The sequence below is a fragment of the Podarcis melisellensis genome, assembly GCF_964234715.1.
Source record: "Podarcis melisellensis genome assembly, chromosome: 5".
Lineage (NCBI taxonomy): Eukaryota > Metazoa > Chordata > Lepidosauria > Squamata > Lacertidae > Podarcis > Podarcis melisellensis.
The window spans coordinates 42758442-42779495 of NC_138537.1; the positions used below are offsets into that span (position 1 = coordinate 42758442).

Here is a 21054-nt window from a genome sequence, read left to right on the forward strand (position 1 = left end):
GGCCGGATTTAGAAGGTGATTGGGCCAGATCGGGCCCCCAGGCCTTAATTTGCCTACCCATGCTTCATAGATAGTAGCCTGTTTCAGTTTTGTGATGTTATAGGCATGCCTCTGCCTGACTTTGCCTAGTGCACCGGACCCAGGTTCGCTCCTCAGCTCACAAGCTCTGTTGTGCTTGTGCGTGTGTGTCGCACTTGATCTCTGAGCCATCCCCAGTGCCAGATACAGCCATGGAGCCCTCTTTTCCTCCTGCACCAGCAAGACAGGAGGCCTGCATTATTCATCCCTCCCCTGGTATACACTGCAGCCTGCCTTCCTTGCCTGACTCCGATCTAGGCTGACGGACGGAGAGCTTTCCCATGTACAGCCCTGAAATATTTAGCAGAACTGTCTGAAAAATGCAAGCCTGCTCGAGCAGGCAACTTGTCTCACCCTGCTTACCCAGTACTTGATCCTTCCAGAGTGGAGCTCACTAGCTTACCCAGACTAGCCCTGTGGCACCACCGTGGTGGGAGCCTGACCCTGACTCTATCCTCAGGCGCCTCCATCTCTTGCTCTGAATCCAAGGGCTCAGAGGGAACTACGATGTTGGGGAACTGGTATGACTGACCAGAGGCTAAGAAAGTCTTAGTATCTCAGAGCTGGAGGGAACCCAACTACAGCACCCAAGATAGGGGAGGCTTCCCATCTCTGCTTGAAAACTTCTAATGTTCAGGGAAGTTTTTAATGTGTGACATTTTAATCTTTGTTGGAAGCCACCTAGAGTGGCTAGGGAAACCCAGCCAGATGGGCGGGGTACAAATAATAATAAATTATTATTATTATTATGGAAAGGGATTCCACTACTTTCTAGTGTAGTCTGCTCCACTGCAGAACAGCTCGTTGTGTCAGGAAGTTCTATTAATCTTTAGTTATCAATTCCCTTCATTATAATCTGAATTCTTTGCTCTGGGCTCTACCCTCTGCAGAACGGTACCCAGGGATGGCTTCCTCCCAGGATGCCTCTGGGTCCCCTTGGGTGAGAGAGGGCAAGGCAGAGCAAGCTGGTTCTTTGCATTCCAGTATCCCGTTTTTCATATATATATATTTTGGATTTTTGTAAACAAAAGGAGGAAAAGGGTCTTGATGGGAACATAGGCAGCTGTCTTATACTGAGTCAGACCACTGGGATATTTAGCTTAGTGTTGCCTGCACCAACTGGCAGTGGTTCTCCAGGATTTCAGAAAAGGTCTCTCCTAATCTTAGAGATGTTGGGGATTGAACCTGGGATCTTTTTGCATGCAATGCTGAGCTGTGACCCTTTCCTCCCTGGTAAATGTCTGGTGGTCGAGGTGAGCATCTGAGGGGCTGGACAGTGAAAAGTGTTGGGGAGTGTAGCCTCTCTTAATTTCTTGAGTGTGCGATTTTGTGGTTTCATTGGAGGGCAGCTGTGCTGTGCTGCCCGGGCTTGTTTGTAAAGAGTTTGCTTGTAGTGGTGGTGATGTTGCCTGTGTAGGTTTGTGTACTTCAGTATTTGTTTTTGTTTTTCTAAGAGGTGGTGGTGGAAATGCTGTTTGGGTAGGTTTGGGGTTTTTTTTAGGGTCCTCCCACCAAACTTCAAAATATGCCTGCATACATTTGGTGAGTCCTGCTCTTGAGCAATAGAGAAAAAACTTTGCTCCATCATCTATATGAGACAGACCTTTGGATATTTGGAGATGGCTATCATATTGCTACTTAATCATCTCTTCAGGAAGCCCATAGAGAAGGACAAGATTATCCCTGCCCTGGGGGATAAGCATGAGCTACTTATCTGGATATTACACAGATTTACAAAAACAGGTGCTGTGATCCCAGTTGTTCTTCCCATTTTCCTGCTTTTCAGATGTCTGAAGCCACATGCACAGCATGTTCTGCCTCCACCTGTCAGAATTTTAACTAAGTTTAGCAAGCTGCTTCCAGGTTTTGTTTACTTGTGTGCCTGGTTTTATGCACTATTTTCAGTAAACAAACTGTTCATTGTTTGAGAATAGCTATTTTGCCTGGGGCTGTTGAAAAGCTTTCACTTGCTGATGGGTCTCATCTGTTTAGTACTATGTTAGTGGGACATACAATATTCTTGAGTAGGTTAGAAAGTTTTCCTGTGTTTTGAAATGCACAGTGCGCACAGAACTTCATGGTACTCCCAGGCTCCCTTTTGCTTGAGTGTTAAGCATGCATCCCTGCCTGTTTGGCTACAAATGAGTGGTGGCATGTCACCTGAATTAGTAGGAAACCTCAGCAAGCGTATTCTGTCTTCCCTGGATTTGAATGTGAGAAACACCTTGGGCCATCTGAATCCACCCTCCAGGTTCATGATGGGCTCATCCCTACTTCCGTTCCCCCCATGTTTTCTAGGCATCGGTTTTTCTTTTTTCCTGCTTTCTGCCGGAAAACCCGCTGCTTACTGCTGAACTGGAACAAACATCCATCACTTTGCTGCCCCTTTCAGAGTGCTGTCCTAGACTTTGTAAGATCATAATGATACTAGATGCAGTACTTAAATAGACATTGCGCTCTGAATCTACTCAGTTAGATCAAGAGAGAATCTGGCAGCTGGGGTTTCTTGGTTCTGCTTGGCGCAGCTGGAACTTGCTGCAAGATCCATCAGGTCCCAGCAAGAGACAGACAAGTGGCAGTATTCTCTGGCAGGAGGGGAGTGCGCAGCAAGGCAGCGATCTTGCAACACAAGGGGCTTAATTATGTGTGGAAGACCATCATTTGAGAGGGAATGTTTGCTGCTTCCCCAGGAGGGCAGGGAGGAGGGAAGCCATGATTACTTATCGGCTCTTAAATTCCGGCACTGTGATGACATGACATATAATGACAGCACGTCCCATGTCAAAATGATTGCGAATCCTGGAGGCTAATAGCTATGCAAATAACCTCGTTATCTGCCCTATTTATTTCCTGGGCTTCACACTGCCTTTATTTAAGTGATGCTCCTAGAGAAGGTGGGAGGCAGTGTCATCACCATGGCCCTGCCGCGGCTGAGAAAAGATGCTGACTCCTGCTGAGGTTCCCTTTCCTGGAAGAGAGGCCCAGAATCCAAGGGCTGCCTCCATACTCGGTTCCTCCTTTGTCCTGTAATCACACCTGGCAGCCTACCTAGTCATGGGCAGTACTGGTGTTGATAGAGCTCTGGGGGACCAGTTAGACAAGTGGCGCTTTTATCAATTCATTCATCAGCTGTGAGTTTAGAGGACTACACCAAAAGTTGTAGAGGTGCTTTATCTGCATGTGCACATTTATGTGTGCAGGGTACACATAAATGTGCATGTGCAGATAAAGCACCTTCTCTAGCGACATGTGTGACTGATGTCAGCATTTCTCATGACATGTGCGCACAGCGCATTGTGAGGGGGCGCATGTTTGATGAAACAACCCATCAGATCAGGACCCGATATCCATGTGCGCATTTGTGGAGGTAAGACCGGTTCTTTTCACATGTCAGGTTCATAGATTGGGTCTTCAGGATTATGATGCCCCAGGTCATATTTCTCAAATATCCAATAAATCTCGACTAGCCCCACCTTTGTTTCTTCTTAGCTCTCCAGCTGTTCTAATAAATATTTCACTGCAAACAAAAACTGATGTTGGCTTGTTGGGATGTGCTTTTTGTGTAGCAGCCCAGATGGTGCTGTATTAGGAAGACGGATTCTTTGCCAAGTCCTTGCCCCTCCGGGTTGCACAGACATTGCCAAATCTTAGGGAAAGAGCCTCAAGGGTTGTATCGTTGAGAGCAAACTCTTGCCATTAGAACAGTACTGTGAACACATCTCGCTTGAAGCCTGGTGCTGCAGTTCTCTTACTTAGGAGAAAGGAGCAGAGGGAAATTTGTTAAGCTTGCATTTGCACTCCTTGAACCAATATGCAAACTGAAGCATGGCTAGCCTTTGAAATTCTCACTGTTCTGATTTTTGCAATGCAATTTTCTGCCCCTAAAGTCTGAATTAGGGAAGAGTGTGCACAAAAATGCACATTTTACTGAAATTAAAATTAAAATGCATTATTTTTCCAGGAATTTGTTTGCATAACTGTGTGTATATTAGAAACAAATAGCATATAGATGTTTTTTATATTGGGAGAAATGTGTGTTACAATCTTAGCATGTGGACCTACAGAGAACCTATTCCTACTTTCATTTATGATGTGATAAAACCACAAAGAGATTATGTCTCTTCCCCGCCTCATTTTTACATTTTGTATACTGATACTTTTCTTCTGACCATCCTCCTATGTAGTGAGATAGATGTCCCCAATCTGGAAAATTGCAGTTCACCATGACCTGGAAAATGACTGAAAATAATCAGTCTCTTCTCATTATGGCCATTTAGATAAAAGCTTCAGAACATTTCAATTGGGGGAGGGAAGCCACCCCTTTCAGAATAATGTTCCATATTCCCAATATTGCGTCAGCAACTGCATCAGATTACCTCTGCTGTTTAAATGCATTTCTCTTCCTTTCTGATCTGAAATGCATGTATTTAGACATCATTCTCTCTCTTTCCATAATTGCTGCTGTGAGACCTCACCTCTGTTCTTCCAGAGTCAAAGTTGAGGGGGTTGCACCTCCCTCTGCCTCCCACCCTTTTAGAACTGCAAAGTTTTCGGGGGAATTTGTTTCTGATGCCAGTGGGGCTTAGTTTACGGGTTGATGGGAAGAACAACCTGCAAATGGATGATCTAGTTATCAGTACCTGTTTCTCTCCCCCACCCTTATACTTTATTGAAAGTTTAAAAGTACATAATTATATGTGCTCTAAACATGGTGAGACATACATAAAAGAGAGAAAAAGAAAAACAGCACCCGTTTAGAAGGGAAAGTAAAAGGAGGAGGGGAAAAACCCCCAAACTGTATACTTTACAAAGTTGTTGTTGTACTTCACCAGAACTTAACCTATTACAGTATTTGTAAGAATGGATTCCAAATATCACTGAATTTGTCCATGGCAAGTCTGCATTTATATACAAGTTGTTGTTGTATGCAAATTGTCATATGTTGCGAGTTTGTATATATCTTCAATCCAATCAAAGAAGGGAACTGCATTTTTATTTTTCCAGTTCATCAGTATCAGTCTTTTTGCTGTGGTAAGGGCACAGAGAGTCCACTCATATTGTCATTTTGGGCATATAATTCAAAAGGATATTTTGCTCTGTAAATGTAAAGTTGTTCTGTACAGTTCTGTTGTCAATACAGTACTTGTTTCTTGAACCCAAACGCCATTGATAGGTTTGCAGTGCCACCTAGTGACAACTATCTGTTTTGCAGCAATTCAGGACTAAAAGTTATTTCTCCCCTTAGCAAGTGGAGACTCGCCAGTAACTCTGCCCACCTATGTGATTTCCAGCAACTGGTATTCAGAGGCATAATAATGCTTCTAACAGGTACTGGGTAGGGTAGCCACTCTTCAGCCACTGGAAATCATATTCAGACACCTTTCAGACTTCTGAGAGTTTAGCAGGCTTTGGACGCACACTTTATTTATTTATTTTTTAAGAAATATTCACATCCCAGGCATTTTAAAGACTCGCTTTCTGTGAGAATGGCACTCAAAGGCAGTGTACAGCCAAGCATCAGAACAGCACGAAACAGCATGAATTAAAAAAATGGTAGAACTTTAGTAAAAAAAAAAAACCTAAAATCCAAAGCAGCAACGATATAAAACATCACACACTGCACAGTCACCCAGAGGGAAATGGCTTTTCAAAACAAAAGGTTTTACCAGCTGCTGAAATGACAGTAAGCAGCAAAGCAGAACTGAGTTCCCAAGGAAGGATGCTCCGCCAAGGGGAATGCCATCTTCCCTGATCACATCCAACCTTTCCTCCTCCCTGGCCTTACTTGAACAAAGGATGGGATGTGGAGCTGCTTGCCTCCTGCTAATCAACAACAGAATGGGAACAGCCACCCCACAAAGTACGAAGGGTCTAGGCTATCTCAGGCTTTAATGATCAAAAACATCACTTCGAATTCTGAAATTCAGTTTTGAAATATGCAGCCATTCCTTCTTAAGCCAAGTTCAGAATTGTGCGCTTTCTGTAGCCTGTTCCAGTCATGAGCCTGGCAACCGTATTCTGCACCAGCTGCAGCTTCCAACCTGCTTTTAAATTCCAGGCGATATTTCATGCCTGTCTTCATAGCCATGTGGGATAGAAACTTGAATGTTTTAGTAATGAAAGCGGAGATTCCCCCCCCCCCCCAGGAAGTTTCCTTCTTTGTCCGGTATTGCATCCTTTATATTTTTATGAACTCCTGTGGAAGTGTGATACACAGCTCTGGCTGTGGTGCTTGATCTTTTTTTGCTATACTCAGGGCAATTGGAACTCAGCTCCTAACTTTGCCCAGCTCTCCTGTCCGCTGTGCCCAGTAATATGCAATGTCCATGTTCTACCGCTAAAGTTTGGCCTCTCCACAAATGTTATCATTCTCTGCAGTAGTATTTCTGAGATGTATTTAAAAACACAATTCCTCTACCAACCAGGAAGATACAGAAGAATTGGGCCTCACTGTGTAAATTTGCCTTCTACAGATATTCCAAGGGAGTAGTTTTACTTTCCTATTCCTTATGTGTTTTTGTTTTGTTTTGTTATAATTGCAAAAATCTACATTAAAGCTCCAGCGCCTCCACCTCCTTTTTAAATAACAAAAAACAAGTTTCAGATAGGGTGAACATGGACTGGAGAGGCAACAGCTGGCAAACATGCATTTTTCACCTTGTAAAGGAAAGGCAGCTTTAGGAATGTGCCTGGGATTGGAGGAGCTGCTGTCATGTCAGGGAAGGACATCAGAACTTGTAGGATAGATTACTGCAATGTGTTATACGTGGGGCTGCTGCTGAAAATGCTTTGGAAACTCCAGGTGGTGCAGAATTTGGTGGTTAGGTTGCTCACTGAGTAAGACAGTTTGAGCATAGTACAGTGGTACCTCGGGTTAAGAACTTAATTCGTTCTGGAGGTCTTAAAGGATTTTGCAAAGTTTTTTGCAGATAAAGTTGCTCAGATTCGAGAAGAGGTAGACTCCACCGTGGGAGCAGGGCCAGGGCGGGAGAGTGCTAGAGTCCTGTCTAGTCAAGTTGTGTGGGATCAATTCCAATCTGTTACCCCCGAGGATGTGGACAGGCTGCTTGGACGAGTGAAACCAACCACTTGTCTCCTTGATCCTTGCCCATCCTATCTTATAAAAGCTAGCCGGGAAGGACTGGGTGATGGGCTTCGTGGGGTGGTGAATGCTTCCCTCCGTGAGGGAGCCTTCCCAGACCCGCTGAAAGAGGCGGTTATTAAACTGCTTCTTAAAAAACCAACTTTAGATGCAGCCACAATGGCCAACTATCGCCCAGTCTCAAATCTTCCATTCTTGGGCAAGGTGATTGAGCGAGTGGTTGCTGAACAACTCCAGGCACGCCTGGAAGAAGCGGACCATTTGGATCCCTTCCAGTCAGGATTCAGGCCTCATCATGGGACTGAAACTGCCTTGGTCGCACTGGTTGATGATCTCCGGCGGGCTAGGGACAAAGGTGAGAGCTGTTTCCTAGTTCTGCTGGATCTCTCAGCGGCGTTTGATACCATCGACCATAACATCCTTCTGGACCGTCTTGAGGGGCTGGGAGCTGGGGGCACTGTCATACAGTGGTTCCGCTCCTTCCTCCTGGGCCGTGTTCAGAAAGTGGTGGCGGGGGATGAGTGTTCAGACTCCTGGGCTCTCACTTGTGGGGTGCCTCAGGGTTCTGTCCTCTCCCCTATGCTTTTCAACATCTATATGCAGCCGCTGGGAGAGATCATCAGGGGGTTTGGGCTGGGTGTTCATCAGTATGCGGATGATACCCAGCTCTACCTCTCTTTCAAATCAGAACCAGTGAAGGCGGTGATGGTCCTGTGTGAGTGCCTGGAGGCAGTTGGAGGTTGGATGGCGGCTAACAGATTGAGGTTGAATCCTGACAAGACAGAAGTACTGTTCTTGGGGGACAGAAGGCGGGCAGGTGTGGAGGATTCCCTGGCCCTGAATGGGGTAACTGTGCCCCCGAAAGACCAGGTGTGCAGCCTGGGAGTCATTTTGGACTCGCAGCTGTCCATGGATGCACAGGTCAAATCTGTGTCCAGGGCAGCTGTTTCCCAGCTCCATCTGGTATGCAGGCTGAGACCCTATCTGCCTGCAGATTGCCTCGCCAGAGTGGTGCATGCTCTGGTTATCTCCCGCTTGGACTACTGCAATGCACTCTATGTGGGGCTACCTTTGAAGGTGACCCGGAAACTACAACTAATCCTGAACGCGGCAGCTAGACTGGTGACTGGGAGCGGCCGCCGAGACCACATAACACCGGTCTTAAAAGACCTACATTGGCTCCCAGTACATTTCCGAGCACAATTCAAAGTGTTGGTGCTGACCTTTAAAGCCCTAAACGGCCTCGGTCCTGTATACCTGAAGGAGCGTCTCCACCCCCATCGTTCTACCTGGACACTGAGGTCCAGCTCCGAGGGCCTTCTGGCGGTTCCCTCACTGCGAGAAGCCAAGTTACAGAGAACCAGGCAGAGGGCCTTCTCGTTGGTGGCGCCCTCCCTGTGGAATGCCCTTCCACCAGATGTCAAGGAGAACAACAACTACCAGACTTTTAGAAGACATCTGAAGGCAGCCCTGTTCAGGGAAGCCTTTAATGTTTGATGTATTAGAGTATTTTTTATTTTATTTTTTGAAACCGCCCAGAGTGGCTAGGGAAGCCCAGCCAGATGGGCGGGGTACAAATAATATATTATTATTATTATTATTATTAACCTGAAACTGTTCTTAACCTGAAGCACCACTTTAGCTAATGGGGCCTCCTGCTGCTGCTGTGCCACTGGAGCATGATTTCTGTTCTCATCCTGAAGCAAAGTTCTTAACCTGAGGTAATATTTCTGGGTTAGCGGAGTCTGTAACCAGAAGTGTCTGTAACCTGAAGCGTATGCAACCCGAGGTACCACTGTATACCGATCCTGGCCTGACTTCACTGGCTGCCTCTTAGATTCCAGGCCCAATTCAAAGTGCTGGTTTTGACCTATAAAGCCTTAAATGTCCCAGGACCGCAATAACTTATGGACCGCCTCTCTCCATTTAAACTGAACCGGGCCCTGTGATCATAATCTCAGGCCCTTCTTCATGTGCCTCCTCCACAAGAGGTCCAGAGGATGGTAACATGCGACCAGGCCTTTTTGCAGTGACTCCCCATTTGTGGAATGCTGTCTCGCAAAGATGCTCACCTGGTACCTTCATTACATAACTTTAGGGGTCTGGCAAAAAACAACTCTCTTCAACCAAGCATTTGGCTAATTAACATTCTTGGCGTTTGGGTCGGGGGTATTGTTTTGTTATTGTTATTGTTATTGTTGTTGTTTTTTGCATTTTCATGTTGTATTTTTATGTTGTGAACCACCCTGTGATCTTCAGGTGAATGGTGGTATATAAATTTAATTTAATAATAATAATAATAGCACAATGTGTGCATTTGTATAAAATGCTGTATTACGGGTTGCAGATGAGACTGCTGCTTGGAGACTATATTGGCAGTGCTCAGAAACCAACTTGAAAAAAGAGTGGAAGGTGGTTTTAACCAAGGCTTATCAGGATCTTCCCAAGTTGGTGCTGCAAGTAATTAGCCTCTGGGGAAGGGGAAGCTGTTCCTCCCGGCTGGCATTTGAGCCAGAAACTGTTTAATGGCCCTTGAAAGCAAACTGATAAATCCCAGCACAACACCATGGGAACAGAGCAACTTCGGCTTTTTCCTTATGTGGACAGGGGTCAGCAACTGGAAGCTCCTGAGCCCAAACAGGCCATTTTTTTTTAATATAATTTTTTATTAAGGTTTTTTTTTTCATACAAATACATATAGAACAAACAACATTCGTTTTTTATAACATCTTTTCATTCTGCTATGGACTCCCTCACGTCTTCTGCTTCCACTTACATCATTAGAAATAAAACTTTTCCAAGCAAATTATCGTTTTGTTTGTAAACCTGGATCCAATAAATTTAGTTAGTCTCATATATAAAATGTAATTTAATGGTAGACAGTTGTTTCTACTCTGGCATCTTTGTTAACATTCCGCCACATTATAATACTTTTGTAAATAAGTCTTAAATTTCTTCCAGTCTTCTTCAACTCTCTCCTCTCCCAGGTCTCGGATTCTGCCAGTCATCTCAGCTAGCTGCATATAGTCCATCAGCTGCGTCTGCCAATCTTCCAGTGTGGGTAGATCTTGAGTCTTCCAATTCTTAGCAATCAGTATCCTTGCTGCCGTTGTTGCATACATAAAGAATGTTCTGTCATTCTTTAACACGTTCTGGCCGACAATACCCAGGAGGAAGGCCTCTGGTTTCTTAGTGAAGGTATACTTAAATACCTTTTTCAGCTCATTATATATCATTTCCCAGAAGGCCTTCACTTTAGGGCAGGTCCACCAGAGGTGAAAGAATGTTCCTTCGTTTTCCTTACATTTCCAACATTTATTATCAGACGAATGGTATATTTTAGCCAACTTAACTGGGGTCATGTACCATCTATATATCATTTTCATTACATTTTCCTTCAGAGCATTACATGCAGTGAAGTTCAGCCCAGTGGTCCACAACCTTTCCCAGTCTTCAAACATAATGTTATGCCCAATATCCTGCGCCCACTTTATCATTGCTGATTTAACCAATTCGTCTTGTGTATTCCATTTCAGCAGCAAATTATACATTTTTGACAATACTTTAGTCTTAAAAAGGTAAAGGTAAAGGTACCCCTGCCCGTACGGGCCAGTCTTGACAGACTCTGGGGTTGTGCGCCCATCTCACTCTAGAGGCCAGGGGCCAGCGCTGTCCGAAGACACTTCCGGGTCACGTGGCCAGCATGACATCGCTGCTCTGGCGAGCCAGAGCCGCACACGGAAACGCCGTTTACCTTCCTGCTGGTAAGCGGTCCCTATTTATCTACTTGCACCCGGAGGTGCTTTCGAACTGCTAGGTTGGCAAGCACTGGGACCGAGCAGCGGGAGCGCACCCCGCTGCAGGGATTCGAACCGCCGACCTTTTGATCGGCAAGTCCTAGGCGCTGAGGCTTTAACCCACAGCGCCACCTGCGTCCCCCACTTTAGTCTTAGGTTCTAACAGTTCTGTTTCCAGCTTCGATCTCTCCACCTGAAACCCTAACTTTTTATCATTCTTGAACACCTCTTTAATCTGAGCATAGTGTAACCAGTCTCGCACTTTATCTTTCATTTTCTCTAAACTCTGCAATTTCCAATTGTCTCCATCTCTTTCCAATATTTCCCCATACTTTGGCCAGTTGGCCTCCATATCGGGTCTTTTTCGGGCCTTAGCCTCCAAGGGTGACAGCCACCTCGGAGTTTTATTCTCCAATAAGTCTTTGTATTTTGTCCATACACTAAAAACTGCTTTTCTGACAATATGGTTCTTAAAGGCCTTATTAATCTTAACCTTATCATACCATAAATATGCATGCCATCCAAATGCATTGTTAAAGCCTTCCAAATCCAACAAGTCCGTGTCTTTAACCCAAACAGGCCATTAAGGACAGCTGTTACCCCAGAGACAGAGTGGGAGACCAGGGGTGAAGGAAGGCGTCGTGACACCCGGGGCAGGCATTGCTACATAGGGCGCGTGTGCGGCGTTGCTACGTACGATGCATGTGCCATACGTAGTGACACCGCACATGCGCTGTATAGCAGTTTGCCGTCGGGATCCCTCCGTTGCCACTACAGCCACGAATGGAGGATCCTCTGTTCATGGCTACAGCCGCGAGCAGAGGATCCTGACACCGTCTGTATGGCGCTGGAGCGGCGCTGGCGGCAAACTGCTATACAGCACATGTGTGGCATCGCTACGTACAGCGCATGCATGCGATGCTGCACATGCGCTGTACTTAGCAGTTTTTCATCAGTGCTTGGATCCTTTGCTTGCAGCTGCAGCCGCAAACAGAGGATCCTCCACATGTGGCTGCGGCAGCGCTATGGCTGCTCGCGCCGCCGCAGGTGACTTCTTGTCATCCCCACACACATGGAACCCGGGTCACACCGCCCCCCCATTGCGATGCCACTGGGGGAGACTGGTGATGGTAGCAGCCATAGGTTTTGCTACCAGACCAGTCTGGGGACTCTGCATTCATCCATTATCCCCTCCAATGTTTCTCAAAGTGACCCTCCAGGAAAACTCATTGTAGACCAGGATATAAGTTTATGTCTGTGTGCTTCCATCTGCCTCCCCACTGGTTTCGCCTGCAACTCTCACCAGCCCCAGGTGAAGTTCCTGGTTCAACTCTCACCTCTGGCCATTAATTCGTAGATAGCTTTAGGCAAGCCACTGTCTTGCCAGCTCCAGTGCTCCTCCTGAACCCACCTGCAACATGGGGATAATAATACTGGCTCACTTTGCAGGGTGGTTGTTACAATTGCGGCAAAATAATGCCTGTGAAGTGCTTTGAACACTTGAAAGCACTACAGAAATCCTGCCTGTTGTTGTTATTACTCTCCAGGGCCTCTATCACTTTTTGTGTGCTTTTGTAATCCTGCTTCCTTCATTTCTTAGATCCTGGTGCCCCTATGGGAGTATTTTGTAGAATCATGGAAGAGTTGGAAGGGATCCTAAGGGCCATCTAGTCCAACCCCCTGCAAGGCAGGAATCTCATCTAAAGCATCCATGACAGGTGGCCATCCAACCTCTGTTCAAAAACCTCCAAGGAAGGAGAGTCCACCATCTCCCGAGGGAGTCTGTTCCACTGCTGAACAACTCTTACTGTCAGAAAGTTTCCTCCCTAATGTTTAGTTGGCATCTCCTTTCTTGCAACTTGAAGCCCACTGGTTGAAGTCCTACCCTCCAGAGCAGGAGAAAACAAGCATGCTCCCTCCTCCATATATCCTTAAGATATTTGAAGATGGCTATCATATCTCCTCTCAGACTCCTCTTTTCCAGGCTAACATACCCAGCTCCTTCAAGCGCTCCTCATAAGGCTTAGTTTCCAGACCCTTGATCATCTGGGTTGTCCTACTCTGCACAGCTTGTCAACATCTTTCTTAAACTGTGTTGCCCAGAATTGGACACAGCATTCCAAGTGTGGTCTCACTAAGACAGAACAGAGTGGTACTATTATTTCCCTTGATCTGTACACTATACTAGAATAGCATTAGATTTTTTTGTTGCTGCATCACACAGTTGGCTCATGTTAAGCTTGTGGTCCATCAAGACCCCTAAATCCTTTGCACATGTACTGCTAGTAAGCCAGGTGTCTCCCATCCTATATTTGTGCATTTGGTTCTTCCTGCCGAAGTGCAGAACCTTACGTTTATTCAGGGCCTTTCACTTAACGTCCCTTTAAAAAGATAAGAAAAGGCTTTGGGTGCTGCTAGGTTCTTGCCAAAGTTCATTCTTCCATGGCAGTTTCAAAGCTGGATTATAAAACTTGAAATCCAACTGATTGATTTATCTGATTCCTCACCCCCAGGATTTAAGCAATGATTGGTGCCTTCCCCCTGAGGATGTGGGATGTTGCAGAGCCCGGTGGTTTGCTGGTGTGAAAAGTGCCATATCTCGTTGCAGAATGGTAAAGAGGACTGGGACTGAAAGTCCCCCTGTGGTTTCGGTCATCAGTACTTTGCAGACCAGGAGTGGCATGGTCCTGCGGGAGCCCCTAAACTGCCATGAGTTTGTGTTTGCAAGGCCAGAGCTAGTTTTTCCTTGTAGCATTTTCCATTAAGAAGTGTGAACGCTGCTGCTGCACAGGGAGAGGCAATTTTCACTGTAAATAGCATGTTTAAACTGACGGCAAAATGTTATTGCAAATGCAGCCTTGGATCCCTTTATAATCAGGAGCAATGACTCTGGGGCAATTGAAATATTAAACTATGAACATAAACACTTTTTGCCTAAGACAGATTTGGGAATAGTTTTATATTTATCTTTGTAATTAAACAGCAGTTCTATTTATGAGTCGACCGGGAAGCTAAAATGGTCTTGGCACGAGGCCAGTGGGGCAGCAGTCCTTTATATACTTTCCTGAGAGGGAGATCCAGTGAGCACGATGGGGGTTTTCTTCTGAGTAAACATAGAGCAGGTGTGCTCTGGAAAGTACAGAAGGGGTAGGACAGGAAGAGAGTGTTTATGGTGGGATGAGAAGGATGGTTTCTATGGGAGGAAGGTAGTGAGAGAAGGACCACGGTTCAGTGGTAGCACATCACCTTTGCATGCGGTCAGCCCCAGGCACAATCTCTGCCATTTCCTGGGAGAGACCCTGAAGAGCACTTGCCAGTGTAGACAAAGCACAGCTGGATGGACCAATGGCCTGCTTCAGGTAGCTCGGTAGAGCATGACCCCTTAATTTCAGGGTCATGGGTTCGAGTCCACGTTGATGCCTGCATTTGCAGGGGTTAGACTAGATGACCCTTGTGGCCCCTTCCAAGTCTTCAGTTCTGTGATTCTAAGACAGCTTCCTATCTTTCTATGTTTTGACATGGCATGGTGCATAAAAAGGTACCTTAGATACTGAACCAGAGCACGGGTCTATGTAGCTCAGTATTGTCCATACTGAATGGCAGCTGACTCTCCAGGGTTTCAGACTGGAGTCTGTCCAAGCCCTACCTGGAGATGCCAGAAATTGAACCCAGGACCTTCTGCATTCAAAGCAGGCACTCTTCCACTGAGCTGTGGCCCTTAGTAGGTGATGTGCTAATCAGCCAAAAGGTGATGCCGCTTGCCAATGCCAGAAGAAAATAGGAAGGTTACTAGGTAGGATTCATAGTTTAACTACACAGTGTGCAAAGAAATACTTTTATGAGACAGGGTGAGCTCCCGTTGCTTGGTCCCAGCTCCTGCCAACCCAGCAGTTCAAAAGCACGCCAAAAAGGCAAGTAGATAAATAAGTACTGCTTGCTCCAGCAGGGCAGAAGCAGCTTAGTCATGCTGGCCACATGACCCGGAAAAACTGTCTGCGGACAAATGCCAGCTCCCTCGGCCTGTAAAGCGAGATGAGCGCCGCAACCCCAGAGTCGTCTGTGACTGGACTTAACTGTCGGGTCCTTTACCTTTACCTTTTTAAGCAGCCTCACACAACCATAGCCATGCTATGTTATGTTTTTATAACCATGCTTTGTTATGTTTTTATATATGTTATATATGTTGGAAGCGTCCCAGAGTGGCTGGGGCAACCCAGTCAGATGGTTGGGATATTATTATAGGACATCTCTATTTTCACCAGAGAAGTGCTGGAGGCGGTCATGTCTGAGATGCATCTGTATCTGAGTGGGCCCAATATTATGGCCGCCACAAACTGATGCTTTGGTTACAGGATAGTAGTACTGCCTTCTTCCACTAGATGTGCTCCTCCTCTAACACTTGCTAGGTAGCTGAGAAAGCCTTTGTGCAGAGGTGTGCGTAGATTAAAATGGCCCTTCCTGTACTGTCATCCACAGTGTGTTCTAAAAACCACTTCTCTGGCTTCTTTAAACAAAGGCTTGGTAGCCTACAAAATACAAAAAAACAGGGAGCAAAACTGCAGCTTCGTTTCTGGTCCCCTCACCTTGAAAAAAGGGTATTGTGTAGTGTTGGGAACAGCTGTCAACTTTCAGATTTGAAAATAAGGGATCAGCAGCCTCGAAAATAAGGGATCAGCAGCCTCCCCTGTCCTGGGGACAGTCTACGGGATATCTAACAATCCAGGATAGCAGCGGGAAACGGCGCTGGAATAAGGGAATTTCCTGCCAAAAAAGGGAAGGTTGGGAAAGGTTCAGAAACAGCAACCTAAATGATTGAGGGGGTGGAGCAACTCCCCTGTGAAGAAAAGTTGCCGCATTTGGGACTTCTTAGAGAAAAGGCAAGTAAGAGGGCACCATGCTAGAAGTTTATAAAACTATGCATGGTATAAAGACAGTGGATAGAGAAAAGCTTTGCTCCCTTCTCTCACAACACGAGAACTCATGGACATAAAAATAATGCTGGAAGATTCAGGACAGATAAAAGAAAGTGCTTTGCCCAGCGCATAGTTAAACTATGGAACTCGCTCCCAGAAAAGGCAGTGATGGCTACCAGCCTAGATGGCTTTAAAAGAGAATCCATGGAGGGCTATCGATGGCTGAATACCAGTTGCTGGCAGCCACAGGAGGGGAAGAAGTGTTTGGATTTGATATACTGCTTTATCACTACCCAAAGGAGTCGCAAAGCGGCTAACAATCTCCTTTTCCCTTCCTCCCCCACAACAAACACTCTGTGAGGTGAGTGGGGCTGAGAGACTTCAGAGAAGTGTGACTGACCCAAGGTCACCCAGCAGCTGCATGTGGAGGAGCGGAGACGCGAACCCGGTTCACCAGATTACGAGTCCACCGCTCTTAACCACTGCACCACACTGGCTCCTGTGCTTGAATGTTTCTTGCTGGTTTTCCATAGGCATCTGGTTTGCCACTATGAAAACAGGATGCTGGACTAGATGGGCCACTGGCCTGATCCAGAAGGCTCTTCTTGTATTTGATCAGCCAGTGTATCTGCAAATATGTCTTCAAGTAGGCTAGAACTGAGATCTTCAGGAAAAGAAAACCCATGTTGGGTGGTTTATTAAATACTCCCGGCCATGCAGGGGAGGCCCAGCTATGACGAGCATCGCCTTCTTGTGCCTCCTGCTGCTGTTCTTCCTGCAAAGGATGTCACTGAGCACCAAGATAAACAAAGACTCCCACAGAATGCTGCACTCTTACATTCTTTTTATTACACAATCTAGGATGACTACCGCTTCCTGTTTCATGGCTGGCAGCAGCACCTGGCATCCTTGGGCAGCTGCCAGAGCACCAGCAGACTGGCAGGGGCCGCCACTAATGCCTGCTCCGGCCCCCACGTCTTCATCCTGGCACTTCCAAGAAGCACCAGGCAAATGGGTCTGGCTGCTGATTTCATTTCCCACAATGCCCCAGCGGAATCTTCAGTCCAGAGGCATTGTGGTCAATTCACATGGTGGCTCAGCCCAGCAACCTGGCGCTGCTTGGCTGGTGCCCACTGTCACCAGGTAAGGCGGGGGGAGGAATTAGTATACAATAAACTCAATATGCAGAGTACTGACAGTGAGCAAAGGCTTGTTTGTATTCACACACTCTACTGGTACTCTGTTGACAAGTTCTCATGTATATTTAGCCTATATACATCTCTCTTGCATCAGAAAGTTCATCATTGTAAGGCACAGTTATACAGGGATGTATGCGTTGATCAGGCATGGCATTCTCCACATGGTGTGTGCGCGCAGGCTCAGACCAATGGGCCAGAGACTTGCTCCCATGTCTCCTTCTAGAATCTATACACTGCAGGGAGAGTATAACTGTGAACTGTGAAGAGGCTAGAACAACCCCACTTCACCCATAAGCATGCTTAGAAGCAGTAGGGAAATCCATACTTGATTATCACTCTCAACGGGAATCAAGCGGCTGTGCAGGGGGCTCCTTCAAAATGTGTGATGTTTTGACTGTAAGCACACGGAGAGGCAGATATCTGTGACTACCAGTCATGTAGCGAGCCAAGCATTGCCGTGCGTGGGAATTCAAGAAAGTGGAGAAGTGGGGAAAGATTGCAATGCTCAGCTTTTGTGGCAGCTGAAGTCTACAGATTGTTGATTCTCTGTGTGTTCAGAGCTGCTGCACCAGGGAGTTTTTAAGCAGACGCCGCTTGTATGCCATCCCTTCTTGGTCTTGATCTGACCCCGTAGTGAGTATGGCATGGTGGTCTTGAGTCTGCCTCTAAGCTAGGAAGGATCAGCAGTATAGAGAGGGATGTGTGTGCAGACTAGTACATGATTTGAGGATATTCTTGGGCCAAAGAGATGACCCTTTTCCAGACATGCACAACTAGCTAAAGATAAGCTTCCACACTGATGCAAGGAGGTGACCCCTATGTCTAAGGACCAAGATTTTGGCCTTGGAATGGTTGGAGTGTTGTCATAGGTAGGTAGGTAGGTAGGTAGGTAGGTAGGTAGGTAGGTTGACAGATAGTCAGTCAGGGATGAGGGGTTTGCTGAGTTGGATCAGGACCAAAGTGTGAGTGGGGGGAAGGGGGCCTTAACACTTTGCTCCCACTGGTCCTGCTAATGGCAACAGGAGGAATGGCAAAGTGTAAAATTTCCCGCAGTGATGACCATCAACTTGGATGACTTTAAAGAGGATTTGACAGCCTGTTGTACCTCCAACTCCCATCCATCCCAGACAACATGGTCAATGTCCAGGGATGATGCAATCAGCATCTGGAGGGTCATGGGTTTCTCACCGCTGGTGTATAGAGATAGTTGATGACCTGAAAGTTGCCAATGTTTATCTGTTTCTTTTAACAATGTTCAGTTCAGTTCAAGGTTTCCCAACAGTCAGGGAAAAAACCTAACCTCCAACTGATACTCAAAGCCACACAACAATAGGGACATAACAGGCTTATACCAGGGAACATTATTTGTCTGTCTAGTCTAGTATTGTCTACTCTGACTGGCAGTAGTTCTCAATGGTCTTGGGCAAATCATATATTGTAACTGGAGATGCCAGGGATTGTACCTGGAACCTTCTGCATGAAACGCATGTGTTCTACCACTCTGTTACGTTCCCTGCTAAACTTAATGTACATGCAACACGAGCGTAACTGAAACATGTTGGAACTGGCTCTAAGTCATGTGGGCATGTAATAACAATATACTTCCAAAATTATCAGAAAGGCTTTTTTCCATGAAAGAGATCCATGCTTTGATTTAGCAGACTCCTATGTACTGTTTGGGAGATTTTGTGGTGGGAGAGACAAGGCTTGTTCTCCCAGGAGATTATGTAATGTATTTAACGACAAAGCTCAATTGTTCTTAATGTAGGTTTGAATGGATGTTCAGTTTTGTATAGGTTGCATTTGTTTGCATTTTGGGTTAAAGTGTTGTAAGCTGCCCTATGAACAGTATTCTGCTGCAAGGCAATCTATGAATGTTTGAAGTGAATAAATGAAATCTGTACTCTGTCTTTTGTAGCTTTTTAGAACATCTAAAGCAGTGCCAGGGAAGCTGCAACTCTCAGGATATTTTTGGACTCCAGTTTTCATCTGCTCACAGCCTTTCACAGCCAGTGGTGAGGGAAGATGTAGTTGAAGTCCAACAGCATCTGGAGGTCACAGGTTCCCCACCTCTGATTTCCGTGCTTTTATTTGCTTTCCCCAACTAAACCTATGCTTTTGCTAAGGTCTGGCTTGCTCTGGGTTATTCACAAAGCACATTTGCTTATATAAGTCTCTGAACACTTTAAGTTACTGTGTGTAATACTCTTCAGGATAAGAAATGGGGTAAAACTGAGTAAGAAAGTATGTCACCACATACGTACTGTATATTCTTTGCTTGCATATATGCTTTGTTCCAGATACTTCTGTCTGGTGTCCACTCATTATCTTGCTACCTGGATCTCTATAAGGTAATGGCAGTGAAAGCCTGAGTTGTAAAGGTGTGTATGAAAGCAGATTCACCATCTCTAGCGTTCCTGCGTGTGTGTTTTTTTAAATATGCTAGCTCTTATCAAGATAACCATCTTGGGTTGTCTGGACAAGTTACTTGGTTTGTGACACCTGCATCACCTCTCTTATACACCATGCAACAAAGCCCCATCCATTTGCCTGTTATCTTCAGAAACCAAACTGTGCTGAAGTGTAATATAGGATGTTGCTGCAAACTGTCAAAAGCAGCGAGCACAACTATAGGTGTGTGGCCAGCCACCACCCCCTCCTTTGGGGCTGCCATTCTCCTTCCTGGTTGTTAACCCAGATCCTTTTCAGATACAGAGGCAGGTGGTTTTGTGGTCCACAGCTGCGTCTCTTCCTACCTCTTTATTTCCACCCAGCTGCAGCTTTCCCTTGTCACTCGCTGATGTATCGCCCCGATAGCTTGAGGAATTACATTGCCAGCACGCCTTTGTTTGCACAGAGCCAGATGTGGAGCAGTGCTAGGTGTCTGTCTCTGTGCCCTGTCCTGTGATGCTTCCCCCACTTTGATGGAAAAGGCACATCCTTGCAGTCTGCAGGAAAGGCGTTAGGAGGAGGCAGCGCCCCATTGGCCAGCAGGACCTGTGGAGTCAGACCATTGCCATGCCAACCGACACTGCCTGTGGTTTCCCGGGAGCCTGTTGTAGAGCGCTGGGTGTGGCAGAGGAAGATGCCAGGCGGAGCAGGGAATCGAAGAGGCATCTGCTGCCCAACGTTGCCTGGAAGGGGACACTCCCCCAAGGCAGGGCATTGCCAGCTGCCCCCCTTCATGGAACTATGCGACTGGCTGGGAGAGCCACTTAGCACTGCCTCTTTTGTGGTTCTTGCTTCGCTGTCCACTCCTGGCTGCTTCTTCCTGCAACTTTGCTGCACGGAGGAGGAGGAGGAGGAGGAGGGTCCGAGGAGGGAGCTTCGCTTGCGTGTGTCATTGGAGAAGCTCGCAGTTAAGACAGCAGCAAGCCACTCCGTGCTCAGCTTTGTCCTGCGCTACAATTGTTCCAAGTTTTCAGAAGCCCTCGAAAGTGCTGGGACTTTCTGAATCTGGATGGGGAGCACAGCTCTGGGCGTGTCCCCTTACTGGCAGCCGCTGCTCTCGCGGTGACCCAGGCATTGCCTTTACCACCACCAATCCCAGCGGAATTATCTGAGCACAAATCTCCTCCTCTTCCTCCCACCGAGCCCTGCTGTCTGTCTGAGATCAGGGGGTTGTTCTGGCTCGGATGTCTGGGCACGGTCAGAGGCAGGAACAGAAGGGCCCCCTACTCCTTGAGCACTTCTAGTTCTCACCCTGCCCAGGGAGTTGTTTTTCTGATCTGGGGCCACCCTGCCACTGTGCATTGGCACCATGACTCACTGCCAGCGACGGTGCAAGAGGCAGCTGGGGCGGGCGATCCGTTTCTTCTACCAGCTGGTCACAGGGACCCTGTCTCAAGGTAGGCTGCTTCCGGGCTTCTGGTGGAGGGGTGGGCTCTGGAGTTGGCATGGCAAGGAACTGTGGCAGATGGCTAGAGATCATGAGCATTTTGTGGGGTGGTCTTTAAAGCCATGGG

The 21054-nt window shown here is 46.6% G+C and overlaps 1 protein-coding gene across 3 annotated transcripts in view; it reads left to right on the top strand.

The window, feature by feature from the left end:
* KCNIP2 (potassium voltage-gated channel interacting protein 2) overlaps window positions 1–21054 on the top strand; it is a 104231-nt gene that overhangs the window by 32308 nt on the left and 50869 nt on the right. The window contains exon 1 of one of the 3 annotated variants that reach the window (XM_081912333.1): window positions 20169–20937. The exons of the other annotated variants lie outside the window; for them this stretch is intronic. Within the exon in view, the coding sequence (XP_081768459.1) occupies window positions 20850–20937 (88 nt within the window). The 5' untranslated portion in view covers window positions 20169–20849. Of the gene's footprint in view, window positions 1–20168; window positions 20938–21054 lie in introns of those variants that run through there. 3 annotated transcript variants of the gene reach the window in all.